This window comes from Theobroma cacao, chromosome 2 (assembly GCF_053813885.1).
Source record: "Theobroma cacao isolate CCN51 chromosome 2, ASM5381388v1, whole genome shotgun sequence".
NCBI classification, from domain to species: domain Eukaryota; kingdom Viridiplantae; phylum Streptophyta; class Magnoliopsida; order Malvales; family Malvaceae; genus Theobroma; species Theobroma cacao.
The window spans coordinates 41,969,264-41,986,691 of NC_142640.1; the positions used below are offsets into that span (position 1 = coordinate 41,969,264).

The 17,428-nt window shown below is 35.0% G+C and overlaps 4 protein-coding genes across 15 annotated transcripts; 2 read left to right on the top strand and 2 right to left on the bottom strand.

Moving 5' to 3' along the window:
* The first annotated feature begins 1,641 nt into the window (after nucleotides 1–1,641).
* LOC18609497 (DNA-directed RNA polymerases I, II, and III subunit RPABC5) lies at nucleotides 1,642–4,569 on the top strand. Of its 11 annotated transcripts, none has more exons than XR_016024423.1 (6): nucleotides 1,661–1,818; nucleotides 2,004–2,062; nucleotides 3,295–3,389; nucleotides 3,539–3,680; nucleotides 4,036–4,203; nucleotides 4,300–4,569. XR_016024423.1 is itself a non-coding variant. In XM_018114527.2 (4 exons), exons 1-4 carry the CDS (start codon nucleotides 1,783–1,785, stop codon nucleotides 3,562–3,564), a joined length of 216 nt encoding a protein of 71 aa, XP_017970016.2. In that variant the 5' UTR covers nucleotides 1,661–1,782; the 3' UTR covers nucleotides 3,565–3,907. The 11 variants fall into 11 exon arrangements, 2 of the variants coding, with proteins under 2 accessions (XP_017970017.1, XP_017970016.2); XR_016024424.1 differs by having other exon boundaries at nucleotides 4,036–4,111; XR_016024422.1 differs by having other exon boundaries at nucleotides 4,077–4,203.
* A 2,143-nt stretch (nucleotides 4,570–6,712) lies between these two features.
* Nucleotides 6,713–8,008, top strand: LOC18609498 (uncharacterized). Of its 2 annotated transcripts, none has more exons than XM_018114588.2 (4): nucleotides 6,713–7,193; nucleotides 7,352–7,457; nucleotides 7,557–7,634; nucleotides 7,825–8,008. In XM_018114588.2, the coding sequence occupies exons 1-4, from the start codon at nucleotides 7,119–7,121 to the stop codon at nucleotides 7,830–7,832; spliced, it is 267 nt and encodes an 88-aa protein (XP_017970077.1). In that variant the 5' UTR covers nucleotides 6,713–7,118; the 3' UTR covers nucleotides 7,833–8,008. The 2 variants fall into 2 exon arrangements, with proteins under 2 accessions (XP_017970077.1, XP_017970076.1); XM_018114587.2 differs by having other exon boundaries at nucleotides 6,717–7,193; nucleotides 7,829–8,008.
* A 395-nt stretch (nucleotides 8,009–8,403) lies between these two features.
* On the bottom strand, nucleotides 8,404–10,887 carry INO (Plant-specific transcription factor YABBY family protein). The gene is given in 8 exon segments (XM_088803574.1): nucleotides 8,404–8,493; nucleotides 9,500–9,592; nucleotides 9,730–9,805; nucleotides 9,896–9,944; nucleotides 9,982–9,998; nucleotides 10,039–10,178; nucleotides 10,596–10,739; nucleotides 10,807–10,887. Coding segments are annotated over 8 exon segments (690 nt in total).
* A 3,028-nt stretch (nucleotides 10,888–13,915) lies between these two features.
* LOC18609501 (Ribosomal protein S27a / Ubiquitin family protein) lies at nucleotides 13,916–14,629 on the bottom strand. Its single transcript, XM_018114468.2, has one exon. The coding sequence runs from the start codon at nucleotides 14,559–14,561 to the stop codon at nucleotides 14,091–14,093; it is 471 nt and encodes a 156-aa protein (XP_017969957.1). The 5' UTR covers nucleotides 14,562–14,629; the 3' UTR covers nucleotides 13,916–14,090.
* Between the last annotated feature and the right edge of the window lie 2,799 nt (nucleotides 14,630–17,428).

Consider the following 17,428-nt stretch of genomic DNA (forward strand, 5'->3'; position numbering starts at 1 on the left):
CGTCACTCGCTCGTGGCCAATACGTAAACGTTTATTCCATCCATCAACCCATAATAAAACTACCACTATTTCAATGGACCAAATCATGTTGACTCACCTAAATAATCCACGTTTTTAGATGATTCAAGAGATTTAAAGTTTTTTGGTTTTTGGCATCAAACTTTGGGTTTCTTCCTATATAGTTTGCATAACATTGAATTTAGAAGTAATAGGTTCCATTGCTAAAAATAAATAAATAAATAAAAGAATTAAGATTAAATTTTAAATAAAAATCCACTGCCAAACTAATCTTTAATCAATCGGTCACTGGGTTGGAATTGGAATGAATGTATGCGATCAATTAAGATGAATTAAGGATGCATTAATGGCGTCGTGGTCTCGTGCATTTGACGCAGCCTAGAGAAAAACAATAAAATAAAATTAAAAAAAAAAACATAAAGAGTGAATGAAATGAACCCAGTACTCCACGTCTGACTGGCGGGCTACGTAATTAACACGCTCAAGCTGGATGGTGATCTACGAGACCCATAGCAGAAAACCACACGTTTGAAAGTTGATTTCCTATTTTAGCACTGTATTAACTAATCAAAGGAATGATTCTATTGCAAAATGTGCGGCCAAACAAAATCAATCAAGGTCGCTCGCTAATCCCTTAGCTAAAAGTCATCATATTCGTCAGTCGTCCCTTCAACTTTGCCCAATCCTTTACATTCTCATCAAATCGACAAAAAACACACGAAAAAGAAAAAGAAAGGAACCGCTCATATGAAACTTTTAACGAGACTACGACTCCTTGGCTGCTTTCTCAATTGCCGTCACGTGTCGATTTTGGCAGAAGTTGCGTTGAATTTTCTTCAACTTTTGTGAAGAGTCATCACCTCTGTATTCGGTACAAGTTGTACTATTTCAGTTGGCAAGAATTTTAATTTGCTGGGGCACAGAGACCAATTGTTCATGTTTTTGGGGGTCTGTTTTTTCCCCGCTACCTAGAAATATAGGCTTTGATAGCTAGAGTCACGGTGCAGCACCCATTGTATGTAGTACTAGTGTTATTCAATGTTTATAGAAAGGGGCTCTATGACAAATTGGACAGAGCCTAAACAAGTAACAACTAATTAAACAAAATGTAAAGAATTCTACCCAGTTTCGTATGTAATGGAGACTATATAAAGTTACTACTGAAAGCAAACACATGCTTTAAAACCAATGAGATACAAGAAACATAAAAAGGTTGTTCATTCCAAAATGCCTTCAACAGATTAATTCCTTTATAAAACTCACCAAGGTCCAAATCTATAGATAGTGACACTACAGAGAGTGAAGAATCGTGGCACTAGGCTTCGAGAAGCGCAAAGCACGGTGGTGATGTGGTTTCGCTGTCAACAACACGAAACCGTCTATTCTAAATACTCAGTAACATGCACATGATTCTCCAAAAAAATCTTTAAATTATTAAAAGAATTTTAAATAATTGTTATTTTTTTATTATAGTACTGATTTATATATCTTATCGTACTTATTTTTAACTTAAATTTTAGCCAAGTTTGGGAGTTTAGGAAAAGGTTTCAGCAGGTCTGTTATTTCTATTAAAAAAAAAGAAAAGAAAAAAGAAAGGTGTCAGCGGGTTAAAACGACGTCGTTTATAAGACAAAGTTAATGGCTGAAACGACTCCGCCTTCAAACAACCTAAAATCCCGGTCAGAACATTCTAGGGCAGTAGAAAAAGCTGGGAGAGTGAAGAGGCGGGAACTAGGGAAAAGCCAAGAACAAGAACTAAAGAGGATGATTATTCCAGTTCGCTGCTTCACATGTGGGAAGGTCTTTTACTCACTTGCCCTTCTTTCTCCTTTGTAATTATCTCTAAAAACACCGTAAAAGAACAATACATACTCTATTTTGTCCTTAGATTTTGATTTTGTTCGATTTAATGTAGGCAGGTAATAATTTTAGGGTTTTGGTGACTGTGTTGGTTTAACTTGCAAATTTGGTATGGGTATTTGTAGGTTATTGGTAATAAATGGGACACTTACCTTGATCTTCTCCAGGCCGACTACACAGAAGGGTTAGTGACAACCTCTCTCTCTCTCGCTTATTTAATCGTTAATCATCTTCTTAGTGATTGTTTTTCGGCTTTATTCTTGTTGTTTATTTAATAGGTTTTAAGTGATTGCATTGTTGCTATAAATTATCCGTTGTGCCAATTGCATTGTTGCTATAACTATAAGTGAATGCATATGATTGGAGCTTGGGATGATTTCTTTGATTTTCGACTTGAGAGAGTTGGAAATCTGAGTTGATGTGATCAAAAAGCCTTTTATCAATAAAATGGAATTCTAAATGCGCCTGCATCAATTTGGTTGCATAACTATCATCTAAATTCTAGACTTTCACTGTTTGGGTTTTTTTTTTTTTTCCTTTTGTCCTTTTTGTTGGGACTGAACTGGATGTGTTAGTGATTTGTGTTGATCAAGAAACACCAAAAAATGAAAAAGGTTGTGAAGCAGGGGTGTGGTCACTGGTCATAAAAAAAAAAGAGTTGGTAGAATTATTCGTTGGGAAATAAAGATTGTAGGAAAACTCGAGCAAGGATGTGATAAGGAACCAGATAAATTAGGTTGGAAGTACAGAGAAAGCTGCTTGATTGGTTGAGAAAGGGTTAAAGTTCTGCAGGTGGAGGTTGGGGAGTTCTGTTGCTAAAGAAAGAACTGCTTTAGCTAAATGCAAATCAGATCCTAGTTGCTGTTTTTTTGTTGATTTTTGTTGCTAATTATTTTCAACCTTTTGAAATCTGATGTTACTCATGCCACAATCATGTGGTCAAGTTATTTATGCTTATTAACTTATTTGAACTAATGTCATTTGCTAAATTGAACATCAGTGCATGGTAAGAGCTCATTATTGCAATTTTAAGGTCTAAATGTAAACATTGAAACTTCGAGAGTTATTATAAGTGTTATCCTCCCAAAGTGAAGGGACTGCTGTTGGAGGTTTCCTGCTTAAGAAATATGTTTTGCATGCTTTTCTGTTCCTCCCAAATGCAAAATTGTCAGTGTTGTCTAATGTGACTAGATTGATGAAAATATGTAAGTTCCTGCACCCATGTGGAATGAGGAAATGTACTAATCCAAGCACCCAAGCATGTACATGAAAATATTATGTTGAGTTGATGTAACAATCAAATTTATGCATTATTGCTCATCTATGAATCATGGTAGTCAGCCTAGCTTCAACACTCAAATTGGTATTACTAGCATTAGTATGTAGAGAATAAGTTGTGATTTGTTTGGCATGCAGAGATGCTCTTGATGCTTTGGGCTTGGTTCGTTATTGTTGTCGGCGAATGCTTATGACTCATGTTGACCTCATTGAGAAGCTTCTGAATTACAATAGTAATCTCTCTCTGTCTCATTTCCCCACCCACAATCTGTTTTGAGTCTCTCTCTCTCTCTCTCTCTCTCTCTCTTCCTCATGTTTATGTGCATTTTAGTGCTACATTTGTTTGGTGTCTCCTTCCACTTACTTCAAATCATTTTTGCAGCTTTGGAGAAGTCAGAGACCAGTTGAGGAAACATGTAGAAGTTAGTCCTGCATGGTCTGTTGCAGTTGTGAGTGCCTCTGCGATTCTCAGTTTTGTGTAATGTGGACCATGGTCAGAAGCCAAAGAATGAAAGACTTCAATGGTAGTCAACTTTTATCTTTTATTTCTATAATGGATCATTTTTATAGTTGAACCTACCTGGTAATTTTAAATATTAAATGATTGGAACATTGTGGCTGTTGTTCAGAAATGTGCTGTTTCCTTGAATAATTGTTTAGTCGAAGGATATGATTGATGGATGTGATTAGAATTTGAGGCGTGACATGTATTAATTTCCTCATCAAGATCCAACTGAAATTAGTGGATCAATTAGACATTGCGTAACTTGAGCACTTAATTTTAGGAGGGGCTAGATGAAATTGCATGTGTCATCCAGTTTTGATGGTAGATTGAGATCATTTTATGTTTGAATGTCACCTTGCTTTGGATCCCTGTAGGCCTGGGGCACAACTTTGATTTGTGAGTTACACTTGTACAGATATGTGCCTAAGAAGTGAAGTCCAGGATGAAAAGGTATGATGGTTTAATGTAATTTTAAGTAACGACATGTATATTTGAGAGACAAAAGGGTGGTGGCTCGTACATGATCGCTTCTGTCTTTGCGGGTACTTAATCTTGAGTGTTTCTCTTCTCGTGTGCTCTATACGCTTTTATTTTAAGCTTTTCCTTTGATAATAACCAAGTACTATGGTAAACTGCAGCGGTCTAACTCCCCAATTAAACTGGGGAGCCGAATAAGCAAGGACTCGGAGCTGAACGTCATCCAAATTTCGAAGCCATTTAAATCAATAATGAGTAATTAAGATATGGGTTGGAACTTGCAAGCACAGCAACCACTGTCGTTTGGAACCAAACCATTTAATAACGCTTCCGCTTGTCAGTTTGACCACCGCATACTCCGCGTTCAAAAATTTAGGGGCTGTCGCTATTTATAGCCAAGCATTGGGCTAATAATCAACTCATTTCTGCTACTCAGCTTGCAGCACTTGTTCATACCCATAACCAAAAAGAGATCTCTTAAAATTGGTAATGAATTTTGTCTCATCATATGTGCATTTGGCTTATCTTAAAAATTGTTTTAATTATAATTATTAATTGCATTTGTACATGTAAATTTGTGTATATATATATATATATATATATAAACCTAGATGTTCTTCCTTACAAAGAGAAAATGGTACTAGGATTGCTAGATGATACATTCTCCTTTATTCTCCTAAAATTTGATTGAAAGACACTTATTATTCTTTAAAAAAGTCTTGGATAAAAGAAAAAAAAAGAAAAAGAGATAAATAAATAATTAATAAAAGTTACATAGGTATGTCTTTTTATTTAAAGTTAAATTAATAATTAACATTATTATCCTTTCAGGGAAATGAGTGTATTTTTTATCAAACTTTTAAGAGAGTAAAAAGAGTATTTTTCAAACTAAAGAATAGGAGTCTGTTTGACTTGATTTTTTTTTAGTTTAAAAGATATTATGAAACTCTTATAAAAATAATAATTTTTAAAATTAAACTAAATCTGTTTAGTAAATTTACTTTTATAAGTTTTTTTTTATAAATAAGTCATTTGATAAAATAATTTATATAAGTTTTAATTTTGATTAAAATTACCATAAAGGTTATTTAATAAATAATTTTTTATTAATCACAAATTCTTTTGTTTATAATGAAAAAAAGTTAATTTTATTTTTTTATTTATAAAAGAATTAAAAGTATTTTTATATAACATAAAATTTATAATTAATAATAAATCATATAAAAATAAAAATAAATAATATTGAAATTATTTTTAATAGATGAGGATATTTTCGAAACAAAAAGAAAAATTTTCCTAAAAAAGAGGTGTGTTTTTTAAAAAAGAAGAAAGAAAGCTCCTCCCTGAAGCTTTTTCTAAATCTCTTTTTTTTTTCAAAATTTTATTTTTTTTTAAAAAAAAGCTGTTTATTTTTTTAAGAACATTTTCAAATTCTTGTTTAGACTGACATTTGCTTTTAAAAAATTGGTAAGTTGAAAAAAAAATCAGACCAAATAAGCACTTAATATATTATATACCAATATCAATTCTCTGGAGGCTTTTATATTTTTCCCTTTATTTTATTAAAAAGGAAAACTCTGTAATTGTTAAGTTAGTTCATAGCTGGATAGGGAGGTGAGTAGAAGGGTAAAGTTTTATTTACAGGTGATACAAGGTACAAGAGTGCAGAAAAGTGGAAACAGACCCGAAGAGTCCTCAAGGCTCAAAGGCTGTCAGGCTGAGGGGAGTGGGAATAAATGACAAGGCCTCCAATCCGATATATTTTGATGAGGGCAGGCCTAAATAGGCCACTACATCTTCCATTTTGTATTTTTTCAAAGGCAAAAAACAATTAAAATGGTCCTTTCCCTTCCTTAGGTCATTTAATTGTTGGCAATATCTATTTTCTTTAATTCTTGGGATACATGTGAATCATTTACATGTTTCTGCTCAATTGTGACCTCTTCCGAATACAATTTTGTTACGGTTTTTAAACTTCTTAGCATAATTTTGAATGTGATTATGCCAGGATTAATGTATCAAATTTCATCAAAAATTTATAATTAAACATGTTTAAGTGAGAATAATATCAAGATAGATAACCTCTTGGTATTGTAATTTTTTTGCAATTCATGAGAGAATAATGGGGTTGATGGTCCAACTTCTCTTGCACCCTTAAATTTTCATTTTATTGAAATAGCTAGTATTTAAAAATTGCACATCTCATTCAAGCTGAGCTGAATTGTGGACCAGAGAACGAGAGAGAGTTTCACAGACCTTGGACCTCTCTCTGTTACACATTGAAACACGCTTCCAGTTTCAGACCTAGACTATCATACAAAATTCCTGAGCTCAGAGTCCAAAAAATTGATTGAACTGCCTCCACTTTATAGTGCCGAGCTGCCAGCCTCTCATCTTTCCTCTGCATTAACATGAGGGAAAGGACCCTGGAGTCACCAAATTAACCCCATAACGTGGCTCCTCTTTTGAACACAAAGCAACCCCCTCGATCGTAGGGTCATAATTCATTCATCAAAGGATCTGACGGAACCCACCGTGGCAATCCCTTGACTTAAATCAGGAGCCTTTCAGCATTCATTATGGGGACCCATAATAGAAAATGCAGCGATCGGTCATGGTGATGAGCTGATGGTTTCAAACGCTTGGCCACGGTTGTTGTCATCATCAGAAACACATTTTCGATATCAAAACAAGTAATGTCTTTAATCTTTCTTATCTCCCGAAGATGAGGTGAATCTATCGTTTGGATTTCTTGTGATCTTTTGGCCCTTCACTTAGATATCTGTGGATAACAGTCTCTCTCCCTCCAAGTTTGGTTGTTCTATTTTACTAATACTATATATATCCTTCCCAATTCGTAGCTTTGTCTGCAGTACTTCAATTTTTTGCTTTCCTTTTCCTTTTGGCGATTTTCTATTCTTTATTACTTGCTTCTTTATGTTGTTCTCTTCGTTTTGGCCATTTCTGTTCGAGGGAAATAATGTACTGTCACAACTACAACCACCACCATGTTCTCCCTTGCCTTCATTGCCACCCACATAGCTACATTCGGATGGTAAGTGAAAATCCTCCCAACAGTCTAGCTATACTCATATATGATAATAATACAACCTTTAGTTTGCAATACATCCAAGTCAAGTTGAAGAAATTTACAGAATTGAAAACTAATGTTAATTTTGCTTTTGGTTTTGCATGGGAAATTTACTGAGTCAGATTCAGCATCTGATTGAGAGATGTTTGCTTCTTCACATGAACCGACAACAATGCGTCAAGGCATTAGCAAAGTATGCCAGCATTCGGCCGTGCATTACCGTTACAGGTGAGTAGGTGACAACCGCGCAACATATATAACAGTACTGCAAGTTTGGGAATTTAACGTTTAACTAAGGAAAGTAGAAATGCCAATGTCTCTTTGCAGTGTGGAGGGAGCTACAGAAAGAGAATAGGGACTTTTTTCAAGCATATTTTCATGCCCTATCTCCCAGGCCTTTCATGGGTAAGAGTTAAAGAGTACCCTATACCCTAAATATTCCGTACCATATTCCATGTAGATGCAAGAAAACAACAAGAATAGTACATAAGTTCGTTGATCTTCAAATAACTCGGGTTTCCATTTATATATACAGATATATCTGTTACTGACTGCCCATTGGTAATTACAAGTTTGCCTTTTTTTCATATTTCAGGTAGGTAGGTATATCCAAAGGAAACCGAGATTTGAAAGGAAAAAGCAGTAGTGGAGGTGAATGATAGAATTAGGGAAAAGAATTGGAGCTCATGCATCCGGATCCCATTAGGGTTTTCCAAATGAAAGGGCCTTTATGAGTTTTGGAAACTCAATAAAACTTTGTATATGGTCTAAAGATATTAGCCCTTGTGTGCTTCCTTAATTAATCATCCAGTTGAAGCTCATCTAAAATGTATAATTAAGCAATTTGTCCAAGTTAATCACTAACAAAATTAAGCAAATTAATTCATGTGAACCCTTTATCATTAAGCTCATTCTTAGTTAAGAAAAGAAAGCAAGATATCAGTTGACGTTATTAGTAATATTTCAGAAGAACAATCTAAAAACCCATGCAGAAGTAGTAGTAAACTACGAATCTGTCTAAAAATTACTCAAGTTGTTGTTTTAAGTCAGTCAGTGAGTGCTCTGACCTCATTCCCCGGCAAATAAAAAAAAGAAGGGCAAATGGTTTAAAACCTAGCGATGGCCTAACCATAAATTAGGAGTTAAAGGAGAAGCAGACTAGTAGAAATCTATATCAAGGGCGTCTTCTCTCAAACGGTGTCTTGGCCCATATGGAACTCCTTGCGGCTTTTCTTTCACGGAAAGCATTGCCTTGTATGTGAACCTGAAAATTTGTCACAACAGAAAGTCATGCTCCCATTTCTGTGGCAAAAGTTACCGCAAACACAGTGGAGCTAAAGAAGTCTTAACAGTATGTTGAAGTGCCCCCAAAAGGTTAACTAATAAATTTTCGACATGTAGTAGTTGAACTGCTAGAAAGTGACTAGCCTTCAATCTCAAGAAATTTGATGGGAGTGAAAAAGTAGGTAATCATGTTAACTCATCTAATAGCCTAATCTAAAACTTCTGGATCACCAATCAGTCTATAAAGTCTCACTTCTCTTCTCTTCATGTACTGATCAGCTCGATCGAGGCTTATTTATGTGCTCTCACTACCGTTAGTCGAGGCCAATATCTCCTTAGCAATATTGGGGAGCCTTTGAGTAATGAACCGTTTATACTACTGCATTGCTTACTTATTTTTTCCATCGAAACGAGAAACATGAAGTACCTATGGATGCAGCATGGAAGCAGGATAAGCATGGAAAGGCTGCAGAGGCCACATGCAAGAGTGCATTCATGCATGTATACAAGTAACAAGTTCGTATACACATCCACAATATTTACTAAACGCAGTGTAATTAATGCAAGTATCTTGTTCCCATTCTACCATATGGGAACTCACATTTGAGCCCCTGAGATATTTCAGAATGGATGGTTGAATCAGACAATTTGAGAAAAGGTTGTTGTCTGGCCAAAAAAAAAAAAAGGTAAAGGTGGATGTCAATGATCATGATGAAATTTAAGTATCCAGTATAGTTAGTGCACAGACAAATATAATTCACCATGAAACCATCATATAAGTCTTATAATAACAATTGTACTATAGTGATCTGCTCATGGTAGTTCAATTTCAAATAAATTTGTAGTACTAAATATCTATTGAAATTGATAAATCTTTACGTTCTACCGTAGTTTGATGCTGTATGTGCTTGGAAGTATAGTGGCTTGTGTTTAATAAACGATCAGAAATGTTTAGTAGGAACACATAGGCATCAGAAAAACCTAACCTGGGTAGCATCAGAGTTCCATAACGCCTCTCCTTCATCCAGGCCACAGCTCTCTCCGTCTCCTTTGGTGTCCATGGGAGGAAAGTGGGCCCACTGAAACATTAAGACAAGTTCAGGAATCAGATAACATCCCCAAAAACATATATATATATATATATAGTAGATCAAAAACATGTCCGAAGAAAGATGGTGTGTCTTGTTGATCCCTTTTGGTTCTATAAAAAACTTACATTTTTTGCTGCAGTGCTGAAGGCTTCTTTGTGTGGAATGTTGGGATTTTGAGCTTTTAGTCTCCTGATCTCTTCTCTGCCACCAAAAATAAGTCTATATATGATAATTTCCTTATTAAGTCAAACAAATGTTTGTTTGTATACATAGAGATGCATTGCTTATTACTTGATGAAGCGGTTGTAAGCTGATGGAGCTCTTTGCCTCTTCTCCGGAGCTGTAAAATTTGACTAAACCAGTATTAGAATGATAACTACTCCGTTACGTGCTACTCCAGTACTACTGCAACTATTAACCAAATTTAGAAAAACGCACGCTTGTTGACTGTGGGATTCACTCGAACTATGTCTTCTTCTTCATTGTCAGAAGAGGTCATCAATGATGGGCTTCGCCTGTGTGCGGCGGTCTTCCTTGGGGCAGCCACTTCTTCGCAAACTGCTCCTTCTTTTGGCTGCTTGCATAGAGAGCATAGAATGTTAATGGAATTCATAACCATCTAAGAATGATTTTCTTTGGTGATAAACCAGTAATATGACCTCAAGAGCATAGCTATAAATTAATGAATCATCAAAGATACACCTCACCGACGTACAAGGTAAAGTGTTCATATGTCGATTACTATAGTACTACTATTTACTACCATTATTCCCGCTACAATACTTAGCAAGATAAGTTTTTTTTTACTTAGCAAAATAAGTTTATAAGGGTGTAAAGACAAAAAAGTCTCGAATTGGAATTTGATTAAGTAAAGTGTGTGTGTATATACATATAGCTGCTTGAGCTAGATTGGGGAACCTAGTTGCCAAAAAACCAGCAAAGCATATTTAAAGGAATAATGACTTGGCAAAGAGAAACTAGCTACTTATACCTCATCATCATGGTCATGACCAAGGGAAGCTAGGAGCTGGAGTGGGACAAACGAGGCTTTCATCATATTGACCGACAGAAGGCTTGAGCAGTGCCCACATCTCACTGTCACCACCATGGACAAGCTGCTGCATGGGACACTTACCTGCATTTTTCAAAGAAGAATTAATTCTATGATACATTGAGGGGAAAAAATGCATACAATGGGTTACCAGTAAAATGGTAGTGCAGAAACCACATTCCACATAGCAAATCTGCTCAGGGAGATCAAAGAGATGATTCAGTGTTGACATTTTTTTGTTGGTTTCTCTGTTTCTGAGAGTTTGTGTGTGGGAAAGTGAGGGAGAGAGAGCAGCAGGTTTTGGGTGATTACAATGAGGATGATGTGGATTTCTGATCCAAGAAGGTGAGATTTATAGATTGTAAAAGACACTAACTACAATGATTACCTTTCTTTCTTTGATATCTTATACTTAATTCCTTAAACACTGTGCTTTCATTTTTGTTTATAACCAGAAAATGAGTTTCTTTCATTCATGGAACAATTAATGATATATCAAGCATATATGGCAGATCCTTGTTGCCAATACGGCAATATTATTACTACTTTCATTATGAAACTATTTTTTTCAAACCCTATTGCCTATAAGTCTCTCCCTTCTTAAAAATTACTACTACTTAAAAGAAAAAAGGAAAGGAAAAAATTGAAGAAAATTAACTTTCTTGTCAATTCATTTTCTGACAAATGTAGTCCTAGCTAGCTTGTCAACATTGTAATTCACAGTGTTTTAATTAATGTGCTAAAAACTAATGGCAAACTTCAACTTTTGTGGTTTTGATGCTTGCCAAAGGTTCAAAGTTGTATAGGCCAGTTATGTAAAAGAGACAGTGCCTATTGGTTTCATGTGTTGTTTTCTGTATTCTTTTCTCTTCTGTCTCTCTAAGCCCCCATTTCTTCCCCTAGAAAGTGAAAGCGCAGAGAGTTTTGCCATTATGGGGTGGGGGGAAGTTTCTAGAAGGGTGTATGGAGAAGGAAAAGAAGCATCTCAGGATTTGTCTTTCCTCAAAGAGGGTAAGTTTGATTGACAATGAGCAATGCCTCGCTTCCAACTTTCACTGCTGCCTTTCTTCATGTTACTTGGGCGCCCTTTATTTCGCTGGTAGCATCGTTAATGCTAACATTTACCTACCCATTGTCCATTTCCATTTCACCTCTCCTTTCCTTGCTTTCACTTCGCTCTGTAGTTGACTGTCTCGCCCATGTGCTCGCACGTGATGTCCCCACGACCATAGATTAAAAATGGTAATGTCAGGACAGCCTATTTTGATGGCTTCATCTTAAATCATGGAGACAGACAGGGACATCAAGAAACAGCTCAATGAACTAATGTCTAATTTATTAGGATGTGAAAATTTTAGAAATATGTAAACTCACATTGACTTCATTGAGGGACCAATTCTTAACAAATTTATGATGGGTAGAAATTACTAGTGATGGGTTGGTAGGAATCAACAAGCATCAATGAATTTATTGTCGGATACACGTGTTCTTTTTCTCATTCACCTGGCGAGGGAAGTGATAGGTTTTAGTCCATTTGTTTTTGCCTTACCATTAGAAGCTTGATTAGCCATGTGTGGTGCAATTTTTGCCTTCGCAAGGTGACGAATACAAACATCATTACACGTTTTGCGCTGAACGTATAATCGCTAGAAAAGTTTCTTTGAAAACATATGTCCAGAGGCCGTACGACTGAGCGCAAGTTGAAGAAACGTTTCACTGCCATTTCGTTTTTCTTTTCATCCCAAGTGAATAGCTCTGCAAACCCACGTACCATCTTTCCCATGCTCTCCGTCTCGAGAGGGATGATGATGTCAACATTTTAGAGCATTTGAATACAAAATAGATTTAACAAACATTTACCATCGTCGCTGGGTGAGATGCCAACAAAAACAGCATCAGAAGAGATGATGAAGCCCAAAACTTCATCACGACGCTTACATGTGGTACAACATGTTCTACCTGCAATCGTGCAATTCCGTATTGATACGAGGGCTGACCTTAGCCTTAGGACAGGCATCACTCGCCATGGCATTTTCCTCAGCATGCTAAGTAACGATGAAAACACCAGGCCCGGATAAACGTAGTGGGTATAACTAGCTAATTTGCTGGCTGTAAAGTAGGCAACGCAACTCTCATGTGCAAATAATTATAAAAACACCAACATGTTAATACACCTGTGTCAGGAACCCTTTTTTTCAAGTTTATTTAGGAAATGTGGAAATGAGGATTTGAATCCGGTTGTTGTGCAGGATCCGTAACACCAACACTGAACCAAGTGCTCCGCTGCAACAGAGACATGAAACTTATAAATTGTCAATAAAAGGAAAAATCTGGATCCAGATTACAACCGGCATTGGCAACTCGATGAGTCCAGCTTCACAAAAGGGTATGGTAGCATACTGGCACCAAATATTTTTGTAAGTGACCTTCTAGACCTGGGGACATTGTGTAACTATCACACAGCCAACTCTTACAAAACATCCTGCTATTCGACTAGTTTTGCACAATATAGTAAAACATTTGCTTTTTTAGACCCAGACGTTCCTTCAAACCCCACAGCAACATGATCTACAGAACATTGCCCACAAGCAGTCCCACAAACATGATGATACACAGATACATGGAACCAAACATTAAATCAAAGACCTATGTCAGATTAAAGAAACCAGGCATTATGATCAGGCTATGATTAAAGAAAACCTATGGAAGGAAACAAACCTTCATATTCTACCAAACAAGCTTCATATAATAACATGGATGGGAAGGTAATAAGATCCCAAAAACTAAATCCGAATACATTTTACTACACTTCCTATAACTGTACAAGCAAAGGTCTTACAGTCATCATTTAAAATGAAATACAGCGAATGACAGCAGGTCCTAGACTATCAAATAAGCAACAATTACATTTCACTTGCTTCAAAAGTAACAAACTTCAGCTCATAGCAAATCCTAAGCGCGAATGTGTATGAATGGCAAACTCATTTCTGAAAGCAGCTATGGCATTTTTTTTGTTCAATCAACAAAGAAAAATGCAGTAACAGGTTACTTAATTTATCTGCTCCAATTCACTATCCCAAAAATTCGATTTAATCATAAAACATCATCATCATCATCATCTGAACTGGTTTCTATGTTATATCAAACATAAACCAAATTTTTAAGATTTAACCAAAGAAATCATTACAATCACCATTCCAAACACACAAAGAATTGGAAGCATAATCAAAGAAACAACATGAAGAAACCACATAAACCACTTTAACTTAAAATCGACATATATCAAATATCTAATTAACCAACCAAAATTTCAAAATCCAACAATTACCATCTATTCCAAAAGTACTAAATTCAACAAATAAGTGCCATTAAACTAAAACCAAAACATCAAATATAAAACCTCAAAATAATACCATTAAAACCCAGACAAAAAAGCTAATCACCACCAGCTTTCTGGTAAACATAGGTCAAGCCACACTTCCCACAGTAATGCCTATCGAAATGATTGGCCATGAAAGTGCCGGCACCACACTCAGCATTAGGGCACTCTTTCCTCAACCTCTGGACTTTTCCAGAATCATCCACCTTGTAAAACTGAAGCACAGCGAGCTTCACCTTCTTCTTCTTGTGCTTGATCTTCTTGGGCTTGGTGTAAGTCTTCTTCTTTCTCTTCTTGGCGCCACCGCGGAGGCGGAGGACCAGATGGAGGGTGGACTCCTTCTGAATGTTATAGTCGGCTAGGGTACGGCCGTCTTCAAGCTGCTTGCCGGCGAAGATGAGACGTTGTTGGTCCGGAGGGATGCCTTCCTTGTCTTGGATCTTGGCCTTGACGTTGTCGATGGTGTCGGAGGATTCGACCTCCAAGGTTATGGTCTTACCCGTTAGGGTTTTCACGAAGATCTGCATGGTTGCGGGTTTTGGGTGGCGCGGCGAGGGCCAGAGGGATTGGGAAGTGAAGTCAGAAATAATGGGCGATTTTATAGGGGATTTATAATTAGGGTTGGGTTTTGGCAAGTGGCAGTGTGGTGCGGGTTCATGAGTAGTGATGCTCTTGCGGGTATGGGATCCGTTGGATGGAGTTTTGATGGAACTCATCTGGAGAAATTGTGTAGGTAAAAAAAAAAAAAACGCAATACATCTCTAAAGTACACTTTAATTTTTTATTTAAATTGCGTTGATTTTTTTATTAACATTAGTTCATAATTATTTTATAAATATAAAAAATTATAATTATTCTCAATAATTAAAAAAATTTTATAATCTAATTTAATTAAAGAATAATAAAAATAGTTTTTATTAAACGTTTATCAACTTAAAAAAAATAAAAAAAGACACATAATAATGAAAAAAATATTAAAAGAAGGAAACAAATTATTTAGGATTCTTTCATTAACAATTAGAAAAAACTCATAACTTTGAAGTGAAAAAATCCAAAAAAATTAAGTCATAATATTTTATTTAACATAAGTAATTTTTTTATTGTTTTCTTTTTTTTTTTCTCTCATTGTTTCCCTTACTCTCGTTCTCTTCTCTCAAGTATCCTCTTGGATCATTCAAATCTGGAACTATAATAGAATTAGTGGGATTTACTCCAATGGTGGCTCCCAGCATCGATGATTGCTTGCCATAATAAAGATGTCTTCCCACAAGTGGTATGGGGTATTGGTGTTGTTTTTGAGATAGTAACGATTGGTACATGGAATCATTATTGCTTGAGGTCTGTTGGTTGGCTTGGTAGGAAGGTTCTTCAACCACTATGTTCCCTTTGCTAATGTTCATAATCAACTCTGTCACTTTAGCCAATTGCTCTTTCATCTCCTCTTGAACCTTCTCCATTTGGTCCATTCACATAGCATGTTCGTTTTTCATAATCTTGGTTTGTAACCGAGTATTATATGGGCGACGAGCAAGTGGTTTTGGTGGTTGAGCTATCTTGAGGATCTTTTTTACCATAAATATGAATTACGATGCTTTTCATGTTATTGTGCATATGTATACTCATAAAAAATCTTGGTTATGTAAATGCATATTATAAATATATTTTGGATATTTGCCACACAATGATAAATAATGAAGGGAGACTTTCTTTTGTCATATGTCACATAGCAAATATCCCTATGTGATGGATGCATGATGCAAGTGCATGATTGTAAAAAGATAAAAATTACATAAGTTAACACAAAACAACATATTATACCAAAATCATATGTACCTATCTTTGGGTGTTTTCTATGTGACATGGAAGGAGGGCTTTACTTAAGGTTGACTCCATAAGGTTTAGTATATGCTAAGTTTAGATTAGACACAAAGCTAAAAGTTCTTAAATTGTTTTTATTGTCATCCACTATAGAACAGTAAGGCACCCCAATCCTCACCTATTATAGGCTACCAACGAAAAATGTTTAATTTGAGTGGAAGTATTTCAAGTGCTTATACAAAGATTATCAAATTATGAGAGCAGTGTACTCTACTTCATCTTAAAACGGACAAAGCTTGGGTTGAAGGCTTATACATGCAAGTATAACGTGTAAAAAAACAAATTATGTATAAGGAATGTGAACAAAATAATAAGAAAAATAAATTTAAACTATCATGAATTAAGTCTTAAAACAAAAAATAATTAGTTATAGGCTCGACTCTTGAATTCCCTGGTGGAGTTGCCAAGTTGTTATAGTGTGAGTCCTAAAACTTAACAGTTTGACTTAGAGAAGAGTCATCATCAATCTTTTTTATTTAGATGCGATTGACCGCTTACGTGAATTTATTTTTCCTAATAAGGTCCTAAGCTTGACTTAAGTTCATTAAAAAGAATAGATTTTTGCCTACAAGACAGATTTAGATTTGAGACTACAGTTACGTGTAAAGAAAATATTAGTACCCTCACAACGTCCATTTAATTGTACCTATTAAATACTTGTTATCTTTTAGCCTTATTAAATTCAATATTTAATTTTTTTTTATTTTCTCAAAATAAACAAAAAATCTTTGATATTGAAATATTTCTTGAAAACTCCAATACTTATGATAAAATTTAAGAAAAGTCTATCACATAAAATATTTCATAAAGCTATCACTTATAGCCTTTTTGAAATTCCATCGTTAGAGAATCTTTATTTATTTATATTTTTATCAAATTTACACAAAAATATTAGTATTGTAGTTCGACTATTATTTCATGTGAGTAATAATTATTTAAAAATAAACCTCTTCTTGTAAAAATAATTTATGAGATTATCTCCAACACTTATAGCAAGGTCTGGGTCAAGGGACAGGCTACAATCGAATTCACCAAAATTTTACATTTTTTTGGAGCCTTAAACGTAGTTTTGCTTTTGGTATAAAAACTTTCCTTCTCTTCCTTTTTTTTTTTTTTTTTTTCTATTTTAACTTCTTCACTTTCTCTAAGTGAGAGTTTTTCTCTAAAAGACAATTTCACTCTCTGATTTTTTTTTAAAATAATTTAGAGACTTATTTAAATATTATGCATACTATAAAGAAGTGTAACTTTTTTTCAATATATTTTATATAATCTATACTTACCCTCTTCAAAAATTAATATCTTAATGTTGAAAATTCAATTTCTAACCAATTAGATGTCCTATTAAATACATTTAGTTCTTTAGATGAACTTATCTTATAAGGGGGTTTTTTGAAAGGCAGTTTTTTTAGCATTAGCGATAATATGCTATTCATAGTCTAAAACTAATATTTGATAATAGACGTAAGAAAAAGCACAAGCATTATTATATTATAGAGTCTTTTTATCTTTTTAT